At 45.0% G+C, this 24,328-nt stretch overlaps 1 protein-coding gene across 1 annotated transcript in view; it reads left to right on the top strand.

Moving 5' to 3' along the window:
* Nucleotides 1-542: 542 nt before the first annotated feature.
* LRRC6 (leucine rich repeat containing 6) overlaps nt 543-24,328 on the top strand; it is a 328,530-nt gene continuing 304,744 nt past the window's right edge. The window contains exons 1-3 of the mRNA XM_029592046.1: nt 543-613; nt 21,590-21,757; nt 24,145-24,222. Of these exons, the coding sequence (XP_029447906.1) occupies nt 604-613; nt 21,590-21,757; nt 24,145-24,222 (256 nt within the window). The 5' untranslated portion in view covers nt 543-603. The remainder of the gene's footprint in view (nt 614-21,589; nt 21,758-24,144; nt 24,223-24,328) is intronic.

The raw sequence follows: 24,328 nt of genomic DNA, 5'->3' as shown, positions 1-24,328 counted from the left end.
AGCTATCGAGCATGCCCCACATTGGGTGACTTCTTCACTGCGATATGGCTGGCAGGCAGGCAGGAAGATTGAATGGACTCATCCAAGAGGATTGACAACCACAAGACGGGACAGTATTGCCAGTTCTAGCCCAAAGTAAAACATATGTAGCCCAGGCTCTAACCTCAGAAAAATTGAACTAATGGGAGGTTGCCGCTCTGATCCTCATAAGTATACGAATTAGACGGGCTCAAACCTCCCCTACCCTCCTAGAGGAACCGTTTCACTGCAATTCGTGACTTAAGACCTTCGGCCCGCAGATTGCCTGTCACGGCCCCTCCCTCTCTCCTCCCACAATTTTCTGGCACGGCCTGTGAAAGCGCCACCCTCCTACCCCAGGTCAATTGAAATCCCCGCTCGTCTGCGGCAGCCGCGCTTAGCTCCGGTGTTACCATAGTGACCACGCCAGCCGCCGGCTCGCGAGCCATCACTGCGCATGCACCTGCCCTGTTGTCATGGCCACGGCTCTCGGCGTTGGTTCTCGCCGGGGAGGGGGTGGGGGTTGTATTCGGCAGCCTTTCAGTGAAGGCTGGAATCCGGAGGGAGAAAAGGCAGGAAGCAGTGATGGTGCGCGGTAAGTAGTGCGGGCGGCGGGTGTCCGCGCTCACAAGCTGCTTGCTCCATTTCTCTCCGGCACGGGCTGATGGCGGCTGGATCTGTCCTGTGCAGTTGCAGCATGACCTGGGCTGCTTGTGTTAGGAGAAGACACACTCAGGCCGATGCAATACCGTGCACTCAGGCTAGTGCACAAGTTAACCCCACCCATGGATGCGCGTCCATAACCCCTTACTCAATAAGGGGATTAGCACATCCAAAACGCGCGTCTAAACCAGCGCGTAGCTAATAGCGATCATCACATGAGCCTATTAGCTAGTAACCCTTATGTAAAAAATAAATGGGCGCCCAAAGCGCATATTTTAACCCTCAAAAATTAACCCCAGCCTTGGAGCTGGGTTAAGTCTGGAACTCCAAAAGTTTAAGGAAAGCAGAAAATACTGCTTTTCTGTGGTTCCCCCGACTTCATATTAAGGTGATATTAACAGGCCGATTCAGTAAGAAACGCAGGAGAACGGACGCTCTGAGTTAAGTGCCCGCTCTCCTAACGCACGCCCAGCCACCTCTCTTGGGTGCGCAATAAGAACATAAGATATGCCATACTGAGTCAGACCAAGGGTCTATCCAGCCCCGTATCCTGTTTTCAACAGTGGCCAATCCAAGTTACAAGTACCTGGCAAGTACCCAAACAGATCACAAGCTACTATTGCTTATTAATTACTGTCATAGCAGTTTATGGATTTATCCTCTGGGAACTTATCCAAACCTTTTTTAAACCCAGTTACACTAACTGCTGCAACCACATCCTCTGGCAATGAATTCCAGAGCTTAACTATGCATGGTCGTGCTAAAAGGAGGCGCCAGTGATGATTACGCACCCCTAGTGCCTCCTTAGCCCAGGAAGAGTGGCTTTGTCAGCGGGTTCAGGAAACCGACGCTCAATTTTACGAGCGTCGGTTTTCCGAACCCACTGTCAGCCATTGCTGAGGAAAATGGACGCTGTTCAAATTGAGTATCTGTTACCCTAACGGGACCAACCGACACATTTTATTTTTATTTTTTATGTTTAGATATTTTTTTAAATATTTTTGGTTCCTGCGACTTAATATCGCTTGGATATTAAGTCAGAGGTTGAATAGAAAAGCAGTATTTTCTGCTTTTCTGAACACTTTTTCGGGCGGCTCATTATCGGGCTGATACAGTAAAGTCCGCGGGAGAGCGAGCGAACGCCCAGGCCACTCTCCTGCCCATGCGATTCAGTATGCAAATTAGGCCCGGTGGTAAAAACAGGTAAAAGGAGGCGCTAGGGACACTAGCGCATCCCTAGCGCCTCCTTTTGGACCGGAGTGGCGACTGTCAGCTGGTTTGACAGCCGACACTCAATTTTGCCAACGTCGGTTCTCGAGCCCGCTGACAGCTACAGGTTCGGAAACCGGACGCCGGCAAAATTGAGCGTCCGGTTTTTGAGCCATGGGCCGACTTCAAATTTTTTTTTTTTTTACTTTTGGAAACTTTCGGGACCTCCGATTTAATATCGCCATGATATTAAGTCGGAGGGTGCACAGAAAAGCAGTTTTTACTGCTTTTCTGTGCACTTTCCAGGTGCCCGAAGAAATTAGCGCCTATCTTTGGCTAGGTGCTAATTGCTGAAAGTAAAATGTGCGGCTTGGCTGCACATTTTCCTTTCTGAATCATGCAGGAATACCTAATAGGGCCATCAACATGCATTTGCATGTTGCGGGCGCTATTAGGTTCGGGGGAGTTGGACGCGCGTTTTCGGCCCCTTACTGAATAAGGGGTAACGCTAGCGCGTCGAAAACGCGCGTCCAATCGAGGGTTAACAGTGTGCTCCATCGGAGTGCACTGTACTGTATCAGCCCGTATGTGAGCATAAAATGTGTGGTTTGGCCGCACATTTTCCTTCGGTATCCCAAGTGACTAACTAATAGCCTCATCAACATGCATTTGCATGTGATGAGTGCCTTTAGTTTCCAGGGGGTTTGGCCGCGCGTTTTCAACGCGCTAAACCCCTTACAGTATAAGGGGTAATAGATGCGCGTCGAAAACATGCGGCCAACCGCATGTTAAACAGTGTGCATAGCCGAGTGCACTTTACAGAATCGGCCTGTAAGTCTGAGGAACCATCGAAAACAGCAATGTGAAAAAAAAAATATTTTGCCAGCGGTCAAGTTAAGAAAATGGATGCCCAATTTTAAGAGCATCTGTTTTCCATGGGTTAGGCAAAACAGATGCTCGTAAATTGAGCGTCCATTTTCCTAACTCGCTCAGCCATTTCTCCTGGGCTCGCTCGATGCTGAGGAGTCGCTAGGGATGCACAGTTTCCCCTAGAACCTCCTTTTTAACACAGCGGCTCATTTGCCTACTCTATTGCCTGCCTGGGAGAGGTGAATAGGCATGTGTTAGGAAAGCGGGCGCGCAATCATGATTGTCCATTTTTCCTGCACGGATATTGCATCGGCCTGAATACACGCCACTCTTGCTGTTGCCCGCCAAGGTGTGATTTCTGTCGAGCTAGGCAGAGGCAAGAAGAGTTAATTCCCATTGAGCAGGAGAGGCATTACTTTATACTCGTTTCTCTGTGAGCCTGATTCGCATTGGAGGCCATATTTCCTAAAATCTTTTTTTCCATTTTGTGCCTATATTGGGAAGAAATATAGCTCACTGACATACGTAAATCAGGCTCTGAGTTTGTTGTGGCCTGGGAAGTTATACTTCATACTCAGTTTACTATTTTCTATTGGAGTCTAATTCACACCAAGTTCAGAATGGTTCAGGCAAGTGTAGTTTAAATTCAGCTCACTTGTAGAATATCTTTTGGACTGAGCTGTGTTTAAGCTTATGCTGAGGGTAGTCTATTGAGGAGTTTCTCAGTTTCTTCACTTTTTCCCAGAGGCTTACCAAGAGTCTCCAGTGCCTGGGGGTCAACACATTTTTTTAGACATTTTATATAATGTCGTTCCATGCGCCGAACACAAGATCACAACGGTTTACAAAGTGACATTCATAATTCTAATTTAACAAACAAACAAATAATGATATAATTGGTTACAGGGAGGTATTCGTTTTCAAGTATTATGAGGAGAAATTTCTAGGGTATTTTATATTGTTCTAGTTTAAAAGTCTAAGAGTCCAGGTAATAGACATGAAATGATAATTTTTATTTCTTAGTCTGAAAGTTGTTTTGAGAATCTTGCATTCTTTTGATTGATTTATTCTTCATGATTTGATTAATTTCTTTTATCCTTCTTGTTTTTATTATTCTATCTGTTCTTTTGATTTATGTTAAATTGTATGCGTTTTTGAATAGCCATGTTTTAAAGTCACATTTAAATTTCTTTCTGTCTAGTAAAATGCGTAGTGTCTTAGGCAGAGAATTCCAGAGCTTTGGGCCTGCAATTGAAAATACTCTGTCTCTTGTTTGCATCAGATGTGTGAACCGTATTGGGGGAATTGACAGTAGGCCTTTATTTTGAGATCTAAGAGTTCTCTGAGGGTTGTACGGTTGTAGTGTCACTCCAATAAGCCGGTGTTATTGGAGTGAATGATGTTGAAGATAATTGTTAATACTTTATAGTGGATTCTGGATTGTACAGGTAGCCAATGCAGTGATATCAGTGTGAGTATTATGTGATCATATTTCCTTGATCCTGATATTAGTCTTGCTGCAGCTTTTTGTAGTAGTTGTAGTGGTTTTAAGTGACTTGCTGGAAGACCTAGAAGTAAGAAATTGCAGTAGTCAAGGTTTGAGAAGATTAGAGTTTGCAATACAGTACGGAAGTCCGCATGAGTTAGCAGTGGTTTCAACCGGTTTAGTATCCTCAACTTGGGGTAACCTGTCTTAATTAATTTGCTGATGTGCATTTTCATTGTGAGGTTCTCATCTATCTGAACCCCTAAATCCTTTACTTGATTTGAGGGGTTAATTTGGAAATTACCCAGGTCTAGGGCGGATGGTATAAATATTGATGGGTTTCTACTCAGCCAAATGATTTCAGTTTTTTGAGGGTTTAAAGTAAGTTTAAGTTGTGATACTTTTTGTTGTATTGCTGTCATATAGGTAGAGAGTATCATGGCTGTGTTTTCAGATGATCTGGCGTGGGGGAAGTAGAACTGTAAGTCGTCAGCATACAAGAAGGTTATTCCTACATCCGTCAGAAGTTTACATAGTGGCAGCATGTAAATGTTGAATAGCTTTGCTGAGATGGCTGAGCCTTGAGGGACACCTGTATCACAATGGAAAGTATCTGATATATGGTTGCCAAGTTTTACTTGGAATGTTCTGTTAGATAGAAAGGAAGAGAACCATCTGAGAACTTTTCCATCGATCCCTATGTTTCTCATCTGATGGCATAATAGGACCCCATTAAATTTAAATACCGGCCACCATATGACTTAGAAACCCTGAAAGACAAGTTAGAAGAAAATCTAACAAAATTAGACTTCACCAACTGCAGCTCCGCTACCACTGCATGGATGCAAACAACAAGAAAGCTAGCTGATGAAATAAACCCAATCAAATATATTAATACAAGCCGTTAAGCCCGTCACAACGGGCTACAATACATTTTTGTTTTCGGTCCATTTTCGAAAACAGCACCCTCCTACACTTTTTCTCCCTCATTCCCCCTTCCCCTCAGTCACTCACCCCCTTCCCACCCCTCAGTCTTACTCACTCTCTGTCTCCCACTGGCTCCTTCCCCTCACTCTCACCTCCCTCCCCTTCCCTCAGTCACTCCCACCTCTCTCCCCTTCCCTCAGTCACTCCCCACCCTGTCTCAATCCCATCCCCTCTCCCTCAGCCCTCCTCCACTGCCTTTTTCTCTGCTCCACAACTTCTTACCCTTCCACTTACTCACATCCCTGTCTCTCACCTCTCCCTCATTCTCCCTCTCCCCTCACTCTTCCCCACCCCCTCCCTCCCTCTCACTCAGTCCCTCCCCCTCCCTCAGTCCCTCCCTCCCACTCAGTCCCTCCCCCTCACTCAATCCCTCCCTCCCTCTCACTCAGTCCCTCCCTCCCACTCAGTCCCTCTCCCTCCCTCCCACTCAGTCCCTCCCCCTCACTCAATCCCTCCCTCCCTCCCACTCAGTCCCTCCCTCTCACTCAGTCTCTCCCTCTCTCTCTCTCTCTCTCCTCCCTCCCTCTCTCTCCTCCCTCCCTCGCTACTGGCTGCCGCTGCTCCTCGTCGTCGTTCGCTGCCGTCGCTGCCGCCGCCGCTCGACGCCGCTGCCGCCCGACGCCGCTGCCGCCCGCCGCCGCCGCTGCTGCCACCCGCCGCCGCCGCTGCCACCCGACGTCGCCATCGCCGCCGCTGCCACCCGACGCTGCCATCGCCGCTGCCGCCCGACGCCGCCATCACCGCTGCCACCCGACGCCGCCATGTTGTTTTTTTTTTTTTTACGCTAGCTAAGACCGACGTCCTTGCCCGCACATGCGCAGTAGAGCTGTGCTCTACTGCGCATTTGCGGGCCGTCGGTCATGGCCCATTTATAAGGTAGATACGGGATAACAACCATACAAACCCATGGCATAATGAAAAGATAAAGGAAGTCAAGAGAAAACTAAGGAAAAAAGAAAAAGAATGGAGAAAAAATAAAACTACCGAAAACCTAGCAAAATACAGAAAACACCTAGTGTACTATAAACAAGTAATTCTCAAAACAAAGAAACAGTTCTATAGCTTTAAAATAGAAAAATATGCAAACAACTCAAGAACCTTATTTAACATAGTAAGAAACCTCACTAATGACATATCTGAATCGCCACAAAACCTTCCAGAAAGTAGATGCAATGAGATTGCAACATTTTTAATGATAAAATTAAGAACCTAAAAACAAAAATCCCAAATACAGCGAAACAAGTAATTAAAATGAAAGACAGAGATGTCATTCAATGGTCGAAATTCAATGAGGTATCAGAAATGGAAATCGAAACGATGCTAAAAAAACTAAACCCCACACCCCATGCACATGACACAATAACAACCGTGGACTTAAAAAAAGTAGCCAACACTGTATCTCTGACACTAGCAAAGATCGTCAATCTATCCTTAGAAGAAGGATCCATGCCAGACGAACTAAAAGGAGCTATCGTAAAACCAATTTTAAAAAAGAAAACCAATCACCCACTTAACCTGAGTAACTACAGACCAGTATCAAACCTACCTTTAATTGCAAAATTTATAGAAAAAACTATACAAAAACAACTAGCTGAACACCTAGATAGCAATAACATCCTATATCCTTCACAACATGGCTTTCAAAAACACTATAGCACAGAGACACTTCTGCTTGCGCTGACAGATAACATTATGAGGGGATTCGACAACGGTAAACATTACATCCTAGTAATGCTAGACCTGTCAGCGGCCTTTGACACTGTTAATCATGACATACTGTTAAATAGACTAGAAGAAATAGGTTTAAATAACACAACAATCAAGTGGTTTAGATCATTCCTTAATAACAGATATTTTCAAGTACAAATTAAAGACGCTAGATCAGAAAAAATAAACCTTCAAACAGGAGTACCACAGGGATCCGCTCTATCTGCCACACTATTCAACATATACCTGCTACCACTATGCCACCTGCTAGCTGGTTTGGGAATCACACGCTATATATACGCTGATGATATTCAATTAATTTTACCCATTGACGATACAATTGAAAAAACATTAAACATAGCCAACATGTATCTAGATATCATCAAACAGCTACTAAACCAAATGGAATTAGTAATTAATATAGAGAAGACAGAATTCCTACACCTAGAATGGAAAAATATGGAAATCAAACAGAGCCCAGTCACACTCAAAAACAACCAACAACTAATGCTAGTAGAGAAAGTACGCAATCTAGGAGTAATAATTGACTCAGAACTAAGCTTAAAACAACATATATCCCTAAAAGTAAAGGAAGGATACGCTAAGCTCATGTTCCTCAGAAGACTTAAACCACTTCTAACCACCGCCAACTTTCGATCAGTACTACAAGCATTGATATTTGCAAGCACCGACTACTGTAATGCTCTTCTACTAGGTCTACCATACACCTCACTAAGTGCATTACAAATTTTACAAAACACTGCTGCAAGAGTTTTAACTGGCAAAAGTAAAAGAGAACATATCACTGAAACCCTGGCCGAATTATATTGGCTGCCCATTGAACAAAGAATACATTACAAAACACTGTGCACCATACATAAATTAATACATAACGATAACGCAGACTGGTTAAACACAGCCCTTCGTGTACACATCCCTAACAGGAACCTAAGATCAGCAAACAAAGCACTGCTAACTATCCCATCAGTCAAAACAGCAAGACTAACACAAGTAAGAGAAAGGGCACTATCATTGGCAGGACCCAGTACTATGGAACTCCATGCCCTTGGAGTTAAGATTACAAAGAGACAGCAAAACCTTTAGAAAAGGTTTAAAGACCTGGCTCTTTAAATAAGCGTTTCAAAAAGAGAAGGGAGAATAAAATGCCAGGGCAGGGCAAAGCACGAACAATCAAACACCCACACACGCACTGTGGTATCCACTAAGGGTGTAGTTTTTTAATTAAATAACGCATCATTAAAGATAGTTTTGTACTCAAAGCTGAGATTGACCTGGACACGATTCATCACATGTAACAATTAAACATTTATAACAAACTATGGCCTGGATTTATCAAAATGCGGTAAGTACCACATGCAATAGCAAAAGGGGCATGCTAATATAGCATTTATTGCAATTTGCACGAATTACCTGTGCGAAGAGCTAAGTTAGCGCAAATTATGATACCTTTTTCAGATTCTGCGATAAGTGCCAGACCTGTTGTATTTCCTGCATTCAAGAGAGAGAGGGAGAGAGAGAGACAGAGAGAGTGAGCCTGGCCATAATGTCATGGCCCATATGTAGGTATTTGTATCCCTATGGTAGGCCCACCTAGTAACTCGAGGTGGGGTTTAGGTAAGAGTGTAGGGGATTAGGGGCCATTTTGACATTCTACGTGACACCTACGAACAGAACAGTGGTCTCTTGTGAAGATTTGATGGCCTTCGGAGTGAGGAAACTCACTTCAAGATGAGATTTGGGCAATGTTCTCTCAACCTAGCTTGATGTTACCCAGCTAGAGAGTCCATCAAGCTAGGTTGAGAGAACCTTGCCCAAATCTTATCTTGGAGTGAGTTTCCTCACTCCGAAAGGTCATCAAATCTTCATGAGACCACTGTTCTGTTCGTAGGTGTCACGTAGAATGTCAAAGTGGCCCCTAACCCCCTACACACTTACCTAAACCCCACCTCGAGTTACTAGGTGGGCCTACCATAGGGATACCCATATGATATGGTGCGATCGCATACGTTAAACACATTTTCACATGCGGTAAGGTCCTATCGCATGCGTTAACGGGGCTTTTCGCATGCGATAAGCCCTTAACGCATGTGAAAACACCTTATCGCATTTTGATAAATGACCCCCTTAGTTACCGAACCTTATGGCACCTGTGTAAACTGACCAATTTTAGTATCATTATTTTTATGTGCCTTATTGTAAACCGTTGTGACGGTCCCCGCCGAACGACGGTATAGAAAAGATTTAAAATAAAATAAAATAATAGGGTATGATCCACAGTATCAAATGCTGCTGTTAAGTCAATTAGCACAAGGGAGTAAGATTCATCTGTGTCAAGCCCACGTAAAATAGAGTCCGTTAGTGAGAGGAGTAATGTCTCAGTTGAGTGATGTTTCCTGAATCCAAATTGATTTGTGTATAGAATATTTTGATCTTCTCCATGATTTATAAGTTGGGACAGCCCTGCTTTCTCAAAAACCTTTGCTAGAAACGATAAGTTGGATATTGGTTGATAATTGTCTCAATCATCAGTTATACAGGACTTGTTTTTTAGGGTTGGCTTTATTGCTGCTTGTTTTAATCCACGTGCTGCCTTCCTCATGCCCCACTACCCCCCCACAATCCTTGTAGTAATGTTTAAGGTTATAGAAAACTAGCAACTGTACCCGTTCTATGCCTGGGCGCCGAGCTTTTTAATTGGCACATCTGCTCTTGTTTTGAGCCGAATTTCCCTAGAAATTCACTGTAAGAGTGTCCCTTCCACATACACACACCCTCATACAGGCTCCCTCACACACATCTCCGTATATAGGCTCCCTCTCTGAAACCCACAGTCAAGCATCCCGCGCACTCCCCCTCTTACCAACCAAGCTGTCTCTCGCCCTCCCCATACCCCCTCTCCTCTCTCACACACACCTTATCTCTCACCAGCATCCCCCTCCCCTCATATAGGCTCCCTCTCTATGAAACCCACACTCAAGCATCCCCCGCACTCGCCTTCTTACCAACCAAGCTGTCTCTCGCACTCACACCCCCCCCTCTCCTCTCTCGCACACACATTCTCTCTCACCGGCATTCCCCTCCCCTCATATAGGTTCCCTCTCTCTGAAACCCACACTCAAGCATCCCCCCACCCACCCTCTCTTACCTCCCATGCTCTCTCTCACACCCCCCCCCACCCCCCGTTCACCAACCATGCTCTCTGTCACCCCCCTCTCTCACACATTCTCTCTCACCGGCATCCCCCCCCATTCTCTGTCTCACAGCCTCCCCACCCCCTTCTCACCAGCCATGCTCTCTGTCACCCCCCCTCTCTCATACACACACCTCCCCTCATATAGGCTCCCTGTCTCTGAAACCCACACTCAAGCATCCCCCCACCCACCCTCTCTTACCTCCCATTCTCTCTCTCACACTCTCCGCACTCCCTCTTACCAACCATGCTCTCTGTCACCCCCTTCTCTCACACACACATTGTTTCTCACCGGCATCCCCCCCATGCTCTCTCTCTCCCTCCTGCTGTCTCTCACCCTCCCCGACACACATTCTCTCTCACTGGCATCCCCCTCCCCTCATATAGGCTCCCTCTCTCTGAAACCTCTCTCTGAAACCCACACTCAAGCATCCCCCCACCCACCCTCTCTTACCTCCCATGCTCTCTCTCACAGCCTCCCCACCAACCATGCTCTCTGTCACCCCCTTCTCTCACACACACATTGTTTCTCACCGGCATCCCCCCCATGCTCTCTCTCACACCCTCCTGCTGTCTCTCACCCTCCCCGACACACATTCTCTCTCACTGGCATCCCCCTCCCCTCATATAGGCTCCCTCTCTCTGAAACCCACACTCAAGCATCCCCCCACCCACCCTCTCTTACCTCCCATGCTCTCTCTCACAGCCTCCCCACCAACCATGCTCTCTGTCACCCCCTTCTCTCACACACACATTGTTTCTCACCGGCATCCCCCCCATGCTCTCTCTCACACCCTCCTGCCCTCTCTCACCCTCCCCGACACACATTCTCTCTCACTGGCATCCCCCTCCCCTCATATAGGCTCCCTCTCTCTGAAACCCACACTCAAGCATCCCCCCACCCACCCTCTCTTACCTCCCATGCTCTCTCTCACAGCCTCTCTGTCACCACCCTCTCTCACATACACACCCTCTCTCACATACACATTCTCTCTCACCGGCATCCCCCCCCCCATGCTCTCTCTCACAGCCTCCCCACCCCCCGTTCACCAACCATGCTCTCTGTCACCTTCCTCCCACACACATACATCGTCTGTCACCGGCATCCCCCCCATGCTTTGTTTCACACCCTCTTTCTCTCTCTCACCCTCTCCTCCCCAACAAACATTATCTCTCACCGGCAAGCCGCGGGACCCGCACTGTTCACGGCGAAGATGAAGGCCCGGCGTGCCGTTCGCGACACACGGGGTCTTCCATTTTCGGTGTGATCAGAAAATAGCAGCGTAGATCAGAAAATAGCAGCAGAGACCCCGGCATGCTGCGAACGGAGCGTGTCCCGCGGCACACGCTCCGTTTGCGGTGAAGATGAAGGCCCAGGTGCGCCGATCACGGCACACAGCCTTCCCTTTTCACCACGAATGGCACGCCAGGCCTTCCTCCTCGCCGCGAACGGAGCGTGTGCCACGGGACGTGCTCCATTCACTGCATGCCAGGGTCTCCTCTACTATATTGCTATATTCTGCCTCTCCCGTGATGGCCGCTGTCCTTCCTACCTCTGCTGTGTTTGAGCCGCCCGCGCCATCTATCGGTAGGCTGGGAAACTCAATGCCACTCGAAATTAGACTGCAGAGAAGCTTTACACTTTTCAAAGTAAGTCTAAAAACTTGGCTTTTTAAACAGGCTTTTTATAAGGAGAACGAAGAAAACAAATGAGCGTATAAGTAAGCACCAAGCAATCAGTTTTTAAAATTTTCTTTCCTATCTACTAATACATATTAGAGTGTTAAATTTATATAGGAACCTAAAGAAGTATAGATTACATCTATAATATGTAATCTATACCAATCAACTTTTAATGCTATTTGTGCCTTTTTGTAAACCGTTGTGATGGTGAATTAACAACAGTATAGAAAAGATTTTAAATAAATAAAAGTAAATAAATAAATATTATAGCGCCATCTATCGGCAGGCTGCGGAACATCCGCGATCACTGACGGACACACTCCAAGCCCAATATATATTCAAACAGAAACAATCCTACCCATGAAAAGGCAAGGCTGTAAATATGAAATCAGACCTTAGAACACCAATATACCTCCTATTAGGAAAGAACAATCCAAGCCGCTATAGAACCCTATAGAGAAACTGCATCCTAGCAGAATACTTCATCTTGGTCACACATGCAGAACAACAGGGATCAGCACTATCAGCAATATTGTTTAACATTTACACGCTGCCCTTCAGTGGCATAGCCAGAATTGATTTTTTCGGTGGGCACAAGGTTAATATGGGTGGGCTGTAGGCATGCAGGTCTACTAGTTGTTTTCTTATTGATAAATAATACCATATACTGCACCCTAGAATGGCTTTCTAAGTAATTTGCAACAGCCATTATGCATCATGCATGAAACTTTAAAATAATTTACCTTAATTATTTCAAGCACTTACCAGCATTAAAAATTCCTTATTAATCAGAATTTATTTTATATTTACTGCAGTTTATAAATGCACAAGTATAGAAAACAATCAGATCCAATCATGTAATAAAACAAAAATTAATGTATTCTTTCATGAACCATCTTTGCTGAAAACCAGAAATCATCATAAATACAATAAAATATAATTAATCATCAGAACAGGTGCAGAGCTAGGGCAATTCACATTACAAGTAACATGAAAAAAAATATTCAAATTCTGGTGCCACCTCAGCAAAAAATAACCCTCCACTGCTATTTTGTGAAGTAACACAAACTCTTGCAAAGAAAGAGGCATCTAGAACCTTGCTATACAGCCACAGCACTGACTCTCCGGATTCAAATATTTATTTATTTATTTGGTGCTTTTTAATATACCGGCATTCATGACAGTGTCATATCATGTCGGTTTACAAGAAACTGGGGTATAATAACCTTAAATATTAACATAGTAAAGAAGCAAAATAGAAGCAAAAAGTTACAATAAAACAGGGGTGAAGAACTGGGGTAAGAAGAAGGCAGAGTATAAGTAACTTAAATATAAGGACAGTTATTTGATGTGTGTTGAGAGTTCATAAACGTTTGTTGTGGTGAATCCGAGGTCTTAGCTAAGGGTATCAGGGAATTTATGGGAAGGCTTGTTTAAATAACCATGTCTTAAGCCTTTTTCTAAAAGTCAGCGGGCAGGGTTCTTGTCTGAGTTCAGCCGGAATAGTATTCCAAATGGTTGGTCCCGCTGTAGAGAAGGCCCGTTCTCTTGTGGCTATGTGGTGAGTAGATTTGGTTGGAGGGGCATGCAGGGATCTTCTGTAGGCTTCTCTGATCGGTCTGGATGAGGTGTGTAGTCTGAGTGGGATTTGAAGGTTAAGAGGTGCTTGATTGTGGATGGTTTTGTGGATAATGGTGAGGGACTTGTGTAAAATTCTGAAACGTATTGATAGCCAGTGGAGATTTTTTAGGATGGGGGAGATGTGGTCTTTTCTGCTCGAGTTTGTTAGTATTCTGGCCGCCGCGTTTTGAAGTATCTGAAGTGGTTTGATTGATGAGGTGGGTAGACCTAGCAAAATGGAATTGCAGTAGTCTATCTTGCAGAATAGGACGGCTTGTAGGACCGTTCTGAAATCTCGAAAGTGAAGAAGTGGTTTAATTCTTTTTATAAAAGCAGTTCTTGGTTGTGTTGTTGATAAATGTTCTTAGATTTAGATGGTTGTCGAGTAATACTCCCAGGTCTCTTGCTTGGGTGACAAAGGTATTGTTGAGTAACTTTTGAGGGGTATCGTTGTCATCAGGGGAAATGAGTAGAATTTCAGTCTTGGCTGAATTGAGTATCAGGTTTAGGCTGAAGAGGAGGAGGTTGATCTCTTGGAGGCAGTTTTCCCAGTACTTGAGTGTTTTTGTGATGGATTCCGTTATAGGGATCAGAATTTGAACGTTGTCTGCGTATAGGAAGTGTTTTAGTTTTAGGTTGGTTAGCAGTTGGCACAGGGGTAGTAGGTAAATATTGAAAAGGGTAGGGGACAAGGAGGAGCCCTGCGGAACTCCTAGTGAGGAGTTGAAGCGAGGGGACTCTTTGCTGTGGATTCTCACTTTGTAGCCTCTGTTGCTGAGGAAAGATTTGAACCATTTAAAGGCAGTTCCTGATATTCCTATGTCTGCTAGTCGATTGAGGAGAATGGAATGGTTAACGGTATCAAAAGCCGCTGAGAGGTCAAGAAGGATTAGTAAGTAGGATTGTCCTTTGTCCAGTCCCATGATGAGGTGGTCTGTCAGAGAGATGAGTAAGGATTCAGTGCTTAGTGCCTTACGGAACCCGTATTGGGAAGGGTAGAGTATTTTGTGATCTTCGAGATAATATGAAAGTTGAGAGTTGACTAATTTCTCCATGATTTTGGCTACAAATGGTAAGTTTGAAATAGGGCGGAAGTTATTGGGTTCCTTAGGATCCAGGTTTGGTTTTTTTAGAAGTGGTTTAAGAGAGGCGAGTTTAAGGGCGTCAGGGAATATTCCTTGAGATAAAGAGCAGTTGATAATATCTGCCAGAGGTTTAGATATGGTGTCGGGTATCAGCAAGAGTAGTTTTGTTGGAATTTGGTCGTTAGGATGGCTAGAGGGTTTCATTTTCTTCAATAGAGTTTGAATCTCCAGGGTGGTAGTAAGTTCAAACGATTCAAGAGAAATCCCGTTATTTGGGAGATGGAAGGAGCTGAGAGAGGAGGTGGGGCTGGGCAGTAGGAGAGTTAAGAGGTTGGAGATTTTGCTTTGGAAGAAGAGTGCCAGCTTGTCTGCTTTAGATTGTGCTTGGTCGATGGGAATAGCTGGGACGCTGGTTTGTATCAGATTGGATACGTAAGAAAATAGAGCTTTAGCGTCGAAAGCGTGGTTGTGGATCCTTTGAGTGTAGAAATCTCTTTTAGACCGTAGTGTGGAATTCCTGTAGAGGTGGAGGGCAGATTTGTAAGCAGATAGAGTACTGGGGGAAGGGGCTTTACGCCATTTGGTTTCTTTCTGTCTGAGATTTTGTTTGAGTTTTTGGAGTTCATTGGTGAACCACGGTTGTTTTCTGTGCGAGGTAGGATTGATTGTTTTGGTTGCTAGTGGACATAATTTATTTGCTACTGACTCTGTGATGTTGCTCCAGGAAAGAAGAGCTGAGTTGGGATTTGAGGGGTCTATGTGAGGAAGTTCTTTGGTTAGTTGATTGCTGAGGACATCGGAAGGGCAAGCTCTGCTGTATTGAAAAGAGGATTGAAGGGTTACTTCCATTGTGAAGTTAGCAGAGATTAATGAGTGGTCAGACGAGGGGATTGGAGTGCATTTGGGGGTGGAAGAGTGTGTGAGGCTAGAGTTTATGAAAATGAGGTCCAAGGTATGTCCAGCTTTGTGGGTGGGCTTGTTGATGATCTGCTTGAAGTCCATGGCCGTGAGGGAGGTGAGAAGTGCCTCACAGTTAGTTGTGTGTGGATATTATCGACATGGAGGTTGCAATCCCCCAGGACCATGGGGAATACTTAAGAAAGAGCAAAATACAAAAATATAAGAAATGCACGTTCCCAAAGATGGCATATCTATCTCAACGCACAATTAAACTCTGGAATTTGTTGCCAGAGGATGTGGTTAGTGCAGTTAGTATAGCTGTGTTTAAAAAAGGATTGGATAAGTTCTTGGAGGAGAAGTCCATTACCTGCTATTAAGTTCACTTAGAGAATAGTCACTGCCATTAGCAACGGTAACATAGAATAGACTTAGTTTTTGGGTACTTGCCAGGTACTTATGGCCTGGATTGGCCACTGCTGGAAACAGGATTCTGGGCTTGATGGACCCTTGGTCTGACCCAGTATGGCATTTTCTTATGTTCTTATGTTCTTATCTTAAAATATATATTTTTTTACCTTTGTTGTCTGATCTTTGTATTTTTCTAATCAGTTGGTCCTGGTCTCTTTTTCCTATTTTTTCCCTTGTCGCTCATTTCTTAATTCCTTTTCAGTGTCTTTCTTCTACTGCTGTCTTCTTCCCTTCCACACACACGCTTTTTCTCACAGACTCCCTCACACACTCAAGCTCTCACTCTTGTATTCTTCCCCCCCCCCACATATACAAGCTCACATTCTCTGCAGACACACATACAAGCTCTCACTTTCTCACCCCTCCCCAGGCTTACATTTTTATGAACACACAGACACACATCCCATTCTCACCCACACACTCAAAATTCTGCAAACTTTATATTGGTCAAAATAACACAATTTACATGACAGTCTTTAAGTAATTACATTTTAAATTAATATAGAAAAAAAAGTTATTACTTAAAGTTGCAGAATTTTAAATATTTTGAGCAGAATTTCCGTAGAAATTCACTGAAAGAGTGTTCCTTCCATTCGCTCTCCCTACTCCCCTGGCCACTTTGCCCTCTCAGGCCCCAACTCCTCCACCTGCCAGTATCTCTCCCATTCACCTCTAGGCTCAACCCCTTCCGCTCTATTGCCAGTCCCAGACTTTGACCCTGTTCTCAGTACTGCCCCTCACACAGGCTCCCTCTGTCCCTACCTCTCGCACACACATGCTCCCTCTCTCTAATACACATACACACCCCCTCATACAGGCTCCATCACTCTCTCGCACACACACACACATCCCCTCATACAGGGCCCTCTCTCTTGCATACACACCCACACAAGCTCCCTTTCTCTTTCACACATACATCCTCACACAGGTTACCTATGTCTCTCTCTCAAGCAGCCCTTCACACAGGCTAGCACCCTCACATACACACAATCCCTTTTTCATACAAACGACCTCCCAATCTCTCACACACATACACACTCCTTCACAATCTCCTCATATAGGCTCCCTCTCTCTGAAACCCACACGCAAGCATCCCCCCAGCCCCCTTCTCTTACCTCCCATGCTAATTCATAATTCATATTCCCATATGAAAAATAAAGAAAACATTTAGGTAGAACAATTTCTTAACATTTTTTTGCTACTGGCATCTGTTAATCAAATGTAACCATGAACATTTTTATCTTGGGACTGTCATAACACTTCATTTTTTTAAAACCACTTTCACCATATTTGGGTCATACATAATCCCCAAATAATTTTTTTTTAATTTTTCTTTGCTGATAAAGAAAAATTACTTACCATGAGTTACTTACCATGAGTTCTAATCCTCAACCTGATGTTGTATCACATTTCGACAAGCACTGTTTCAGGGGCTTTCCTTGCCCAGCGCCAGTTTTCTAAACATTTTTTTTTGAATGACAAGTGCTTTGTTCCTGCAGCAAGCATCTCAGTGGGCAGCCATTGTAAGATTTAGGAAGCAGCTTCTAAATAGCCTTATAAGTTGGTACTTACCCAGCTATCTGGCACGGGTCACTGCTTCTTAGCCGGATAAAGTCAGTAATTATCTGGTTAAGTGGTGGTGGCTGATGGCTTTTTCTCAAAGAGTTCCTGACTTACGGGCCAATACAGTACAGTGCGCGCCGACGGAGCGCACTGTTAACCCTCGATTGGACGCGGGTTTTCGCGCCCTATTAGGTATTCCCGCGCGATTCAGAAAGGAAAATGTGCAGCCAAGCCGCACATTTTACTTTCAGAAATTAGCGCCTACCCAAAGGTAGGCGCTAATTTCTTCGGGCACCGGGAAAGTGCAGAGAAAAGCAGTAAAAACTGCTTTTCTGTGCACCCTCTGACTTAATATCATGGCGATATTAAGTCGGAGGTCCCGAAAGTTACCAAAAGTTAAAAAAAAAAAAAAAAATTGAAGTCGGCCCGCGGCTCGCGGGTTGAAAACCGGACGCTCAATTTTGCCGGCGTCTGGTTTCTGAACCCGTGGCTGTCAGCGGGCTCGAGAACCGACGCCGGCAAAATTGAGTGTCGGCTGTCAAACCCGTTGACATCGCATGCATAGGAGAGTGGCCTGTGCGCGCGCGCCGCGCCCGCTGTCCCGCGGACTTTACTGTATCGGCCCGTTAATTTTTTACTCTTTAGCCTTTTTTCTGTTTTTTTCCATAGTGCTGGAAGCTTAACTCACCTCTGACCCGGAGTTAAGTTCCCAGCACTAAGAAAGGTGTGCTGGTCAGATGCATTCTCTCTGCATTAGGAGAGTACTGCTTAATTCCATCATTTGCATGGGATTTCCATTCAAGGGTATTAAGCAGTTTTGCAGTTCAGGAAAGCAAATTTCCTCCACGCAAAACTTTTTACTGCATCTGCCGTACGTTTTGAGCCCAGAAAATGCGTGTTCAAGTGCAGGCAGAAAGCTGCGTTCACTGAAAACACCTTTCTGCATTGGCCTAGCTGAGTGGAGGAGTAGCAGTAGTAACCAAATGAGCCAGCTGCCAGCACCATACTGACTTCTCTTTTCTCCTGCATTTGTATATAGAGGGAGCTGGTCCATTGTGAAGGGTTCAAGTGTGTCTTGGCCCCCTCCCCCTTTCTTTTAAAAACTGAGAGAAACTGGTGGGCAGTGGGCAGATTTTCCAGATCAGTCCAGACTCCTGGGTTTTGCCTCCCCTCCAGCAGTGAAAGTTTTGCCTACACTGACATATAACCTGGTGTGCCACCTGCAGTCCGCCAGTACTTCTCTATCTCCAGCAGATGGTGGTGTGCAAAACCTGCAGTCTGAGTAGTTTAAAAAAAAAGTAAAAAATGAGGATTACAATTTTAAACTGGAAGAGTTCCTCCCAGAAGGTTAGTAGGTCTTGATGGGGCCATCCCTTCTGGTTGAGGCTTGGACGAGCAAGGGGTTGGAAGCCCCTTCTTTGCTTTGGTCCTTTCACCACCGAGGGGAGGATGATAACGAATGGTGCCAGTTACCCCCCGCCAAGAGGACAACCAGTGCTGCAGCCCTGCTTCAGGGAAGTGTTTATCTTTTAAAGTTTGATTAAAAAAAAAAAGTAACGTACGAAGTGTTTCTCTTTCTTTTTCGATTGGGGCCGACCCCCACGCTGACTCCCGGCCTTCCTAGGCATGCGAGCGCCACCGGGCCTCCCTTTAAAGGCCCAATGGTGGGAACCTCAGGGATGTCCCCGACTGATGACATCAGCAGGTTGGGATTCATAAGCACCTCCCTTGGCCTACAATAATCGACTTGGCAATGAGTTCCTTTGCCTTCTAGTGCTTGCTCCTGTCTCCTCGGACTCGTGGTTCCTGCCTTGGATCTACCTGCGGCTCTGGACTCTGGCTCAGGTACCCGCTCTTCAGGGGCCTGCTTGCGCTTCCAGTAGGAGACCTTTTCTCCAGGCTTCCCCGCTCCTCGGGATAGCCCCTGCACCTTCCAGAGTTACTGCCTGATGGCTTCCCTGCCCCTCGAGATTGCCCCTCGAACTACCTTATGGCATTGGAGTCTCGACTCTGTGCTCCCCCGCTCCTCGGGGCAGTGCCTACGTTCTACACCAGTGACTGTACTCTGTGCTTCCTGCTCCTCGAGTCAGTGCCTACATTTCCCTACCAGAGTTTCTATTTTACGCAGCCTCGGGGCAGCTTGCGTCACTACTTCGGAGATTCAACTCGGAGCTTCCCGCACCTCGGGGCAGCTCTGTGTCGTCACACCAGAGCTTCCGTCGCTTGCTGTCCTGCCTATCGGGACAGTCTCTGCGGTATTCCTCCAGGAGTTCCTGTCTTGCACTCCCCGCTCTTCGGGGCCTGCCTACCGCTTCTCTGTCGGAGGTTCCTGCTCTGGTGATTGTGTCTCCGGTCCTGCCTGAGTACTGTGTGTCTACTCCGAACTGTGCCTCTTGTTCCACTCCTCGGGACACCTCACAGTACTCTCTCTGCAAGTACCTGCGATTACGTGGCAGTGACGCAGGACATTCTGTCACTCTACTACTACTACTACCGTGTCCCATACTGCCGCTGGCCTCGCCTCCTGATGGTGAGGATCTGTGGGGCTCCTCCCCGCAGGTTGCATCAACCCTCACCTCGGGCCAAGGGTCCACGAAACCCACGAATCCTAACATTGCCTTTATATTTAATTAAACACGTGCAAGGATAACATAAAAAGAAAAGCCCCCCTAGTTGCAAAACTTGAGGTGTCAAAAGGGACAGTGAAGATGTGAATTAATATTAAGTGCCACTTAATATTAATTTATTCATTCCTTCATTGTCTGCCTGTTGGTCCCTCCACTATCAGTGAAGGGACCAATTCCCTTTCAGAAGCCTGTCCTGTCAGAATTCTGGGTGGGGGGGAGGGGGATTTGGAGGGTTCTGAGCACTTATGGTAGGAGGAGGTTTGGGAGGGTGGGGGAGTTCTGCTCCGGCCTGACTAATTGTTTTTAAGGTAAGAGAGAGGGATAGAGGACTTTCTTGGACGGCCTGGACCAATCTGACCTAGACACAGATCTGTACCTATATCTGACTGCTCTGCCTGGCTTGCTCAACCCATCTTTTATTTTAAGTGAGAAGGAGGGGGTTCAGCATATTTGAGAGAGGAGGGAATACTTGCCGGCTGAGCATTCGGCCTGGCCTGGTTTGACCATGCAAGACTGGACCAGTTAGGAGGTGGGAGACTAGTCTGATGTGCATTTTTTTTTTTTTTTAGCACAGATTGGCATGCAAATGGACCATGAATCAAAACAAAATATTTTTTTGTTTTAGCTTCTTCTTTTACTGCTGGTTTATTTGAATATCACTAGTCTCTTGCATTCTGTGAGGATCCCATTTTTTAACATGTATTAAATAAAACCTGTGCCAACATCTAACTCCAATTTTAATGTAGCTTTTACTAACTACATCGACCCCTAAGTAAGCACATGAGTGGTAGTAGAAGCATATTTGTGTGTCTAAGCCAAAGTTTGTGTCTGAAAGAGAGTGTGTGTCAAATAGTGTCTTTGTGTTGGTATCTGACTGAGACAGCATGTGGATCTGAATTTGAGAGTGTGTGTCAGTGTGTGTGTGTGTAAGTTTCTGAAAGAGCAAGAGAGTGTGTATGAGTGTGAACCACCCCTCTTTCCCAACTCCATCCCCCAATCTGCACCAATTTTAAGGTGACCAGCTATGCCAATGCCACTGCATAATCACATGGTTCTAGCTACTTTCTACCAATCTGGAGGCTTTTCATGGTGGATCTAGTGACTTCTTCAAGTAGGAGTTAGCAACACTGCTGGTGGGACTTTCAGTACTTCCCTCGCTTCTCTTGTAGCCATGTGAGTCCATTCTATGTCTGCATTGCCTGCTTGGAGGAATTTGATGTGCCATGCAAAATGTTTGTTAATATAGGTGTGAATTGGGCTTGAAAAAATTGGGGAAAAATGACTTTATTCAAGGAAGATTTTTTTTTCATAGGCACAGTTTGGAAAAAAAGGTCAATTTTTTGATCAGGCCCATAGTCTCATGAAGGGGAGAACACTGCATCTACCAACCCTTACTTGATAACTTGCGCCAAGGATTCCCTGAAAAGGGAGGATGGTGTCTCTTGAGTTCAGATATTTCATAGTCCCTTTTTTATACATTTGTTTTTAACAGTCACTGAAGATCTCATTAGACGAAGAGCAGAGCATAACAACTGTGAAATATTTTCACTTGAAGAAATCTCCTTACATCAGCAGGAATTGGAAAGAATAGAACACATTGACAAATGGTGTCGAGACTTAAAAATATTATATCTTCAAAATAACCTCATTCCAAAAATTGGTAAGTTTGATATACACCGTAGTAACATAGTAGATGTCAGAAGATAAGGACTGTTTGGATCCTGTTTACTCTAGCTAAGGATATCTTTCTGCTGTGAATCATACAGATTTGACCATTAGCTCTTGCCATCACTCTTCCTTGTCACAACCCACTGTTCTAGATACATCTCCCATCTGTTAGTTGTACAAGCTTGACCACATTCAGGAGATTGCATCTTCTCTTTTCTACTGTTAACTGTGGCTTGTAGCCAAGTCAGCCTGCTAGCAATGTTTGGTGACCTGCCATCTCCATGATAATACCTGAGCGCATTCTAAGGTCTTACCACCATGACATGAAGCTTGATCTTGCATCTCTCCTTGGTAGCTCAAAGCAATGGTACCACCAGTGTGTGTAAGTCAGTTTTGTCATCTTCCCATTCTGCTCCTCTATCATTCTGGATACATAAGCATAAATACTTAAAGGCCCGGATTTAAGCGTAGGCAAAATAGGCAATTTCCTAGGGCATCAAATTTTGAAGGCACCAAATATGCAGATCAAAGAGAAACTTGTCTCTGCTCTAAGGCCATGTGCTAGCACAGCTTCAGAAGGGGCGCTGCCATGGCAATCCACCCATGGCTGACAAAATCTTAAATCCGGCCCTGTATACTTAAATGAACAGTGCTATGTGACTGGCCTGCACTTTGACTTCCAGAATGGTGGTAGTTTAACATTTTTAGTGCCACGGGCATATCAAAATATGCATCCCACCCATATGCACTAAATTAAAATATCTTCCTCTCCCTGGTACCAGCAGTTACACTGATCCAAGCACTCCACATGCACATGACCCCCAAACCAGGGAAGACTCAAAACCCAAACATGGTGAACAGTCTATTGGAGACTGGAAAACTCAGCCCACTCTCTGGACAGCAGGCCTCAATTCTCTTTCCCTTCTCCTGCCCAGTGTTTTGTTTTTTTTTCCACAGCCTAGCTTTCCACTTTCGGGAGAGTTCCAACACAGGCTTACCTCACTGAGTCACCATTACTTGTACAGCACCTCCCACATATCCTTCCAATTTGCATTCTGAGGCCTTCTGCTTTGCTTCATGCAGTTGTGTGTCTGCCTCAGCTGTAAACATGTAGGCTGGTATGAAGGACTCTCTTCAGTGACCCAGGGTAAGAGAGGCCAGCTTGATTGTGGCTTGGCTGCAAATACTGTCTTTAAGCTGAACCAAAAATCAACCACTAAACTGCTGCATGCAGACCACTGCTGGGTCTCAGAAGTCACCATCTCTCCTGTGAGTGTGAGACAGTGACATGATCAGGCCAGGTGCTTGGCTAGCCACTGCAGTGGAAGAGAAGTGCCAAGTGGGCTTCAATTTCTGGCTACCGGCCAGCCAGTTTGACCTGTGCAATTAGTGCTGCACTGCACCTGGTATACCACAGTGGGCTGGCAAGACACTGGTGGAGCTGGCTACTGCTTATTACAATTAGTTTGCTGTGCTGGGTAATGTGAGTCCATGAGCGACAGCATCGGTAGCAATGCTGTGGTCATGGAATGATGAATGGCTGGCTTCGGTCAACTGGCTTTGGGATAGGTAAGGAAACTGGTTGAGAAGATGCAGTGTGTGCAGGCCATGCATTATTAAGCAGCAGCCTGAGTTCAAGGGAGCTGCTGGGGAATAGCCGCTGTGGTCTTGCTGAAGATCTGCTGTGCTTCTCCACCTGCTCCTAATGAGATGTGCCCTGGGGCAACTGTATCTTTTGCCATCTTAATCTGACCCTGTTTAGCAGTTGCCAGTTATTATCCTCCTAGTTTGTAAGTGACTAACAGATTATTGCACCCCAGATGCATAATTATACACTCTTTCTGCATTGAAGTACAGGAATGCGGTGTTTCATGACAATCTGATTCTTTCTTATGTATTGCTTCCTCTTCACAAATGCATAAAACACAAAACCAGTTTTATCCAACCAGCACAATTACTTTCTTCCAGCACAGGCAGAAATAATGCTTTGTTAACTTGAGATTAAAATAGCTGTACTTATAATTACATATTTTCTGTCCAAGAGAAAGAAAACCCTAAGATAAGTTATTAGAAGAAGTAATGTATTATTTTTGCAAATATTATCCTATTCTTGGTATTTTATTTTAGGTTTTTATATTCTTCTTGGGACTTCAAAGTGGATTACATTCAGGTACTATAGGTATTTCCCTATCCCCACAGGGCTTACAATCTACTTTTGTATCTGAGGCAATAGAGGGTAAAGTGACTTGCTCAAGGTCACAAGGGGCACCAGTGCGATTTGAATACTGTTTTTTCTGGGTTGTAGCCCACTGCTCTAACCACTGCTACTCTTCCACAATTAAGATAGGCTAAACACTGGTGTTGTATACTTTGTTTCAGAAAATGTTAGCAAACTAAAGAAGCTTGAATATTTAAACCTGGCTTTGAACAACATTGAACGAATTGAAAATTTGGAAGGTAAGTTTACTTGTTTTTCCCTTCTTCCCTATGTTAGAATCTACCTGCTTTCTGTTTATATTTGCCACTTATTTGTTATTTCACTTTATTGTTTATTGTCAGATAT

The sequence above is a fragment of the Rhinatrema bivittatum genome, chromosome 2, assembly GCF_901001135.1.
Source record: "Rhinatrema bivittatum chromosome 2, aRhiBiv1.1, whole genome shotgun sequence".
Classification (NCBI taxonomy): domain Eukaryota; kingdom Metazoa; phylum Chordata; class Amphibia; order Gymnophiona; family Rhinatrematidae; genus Rhinatrema; species Rhinatrema bivittatum.
Note: the sequence above shows the minus strand (reverse complement) of the source record. Positions and strands in the feature narration are given on the sequence as shown.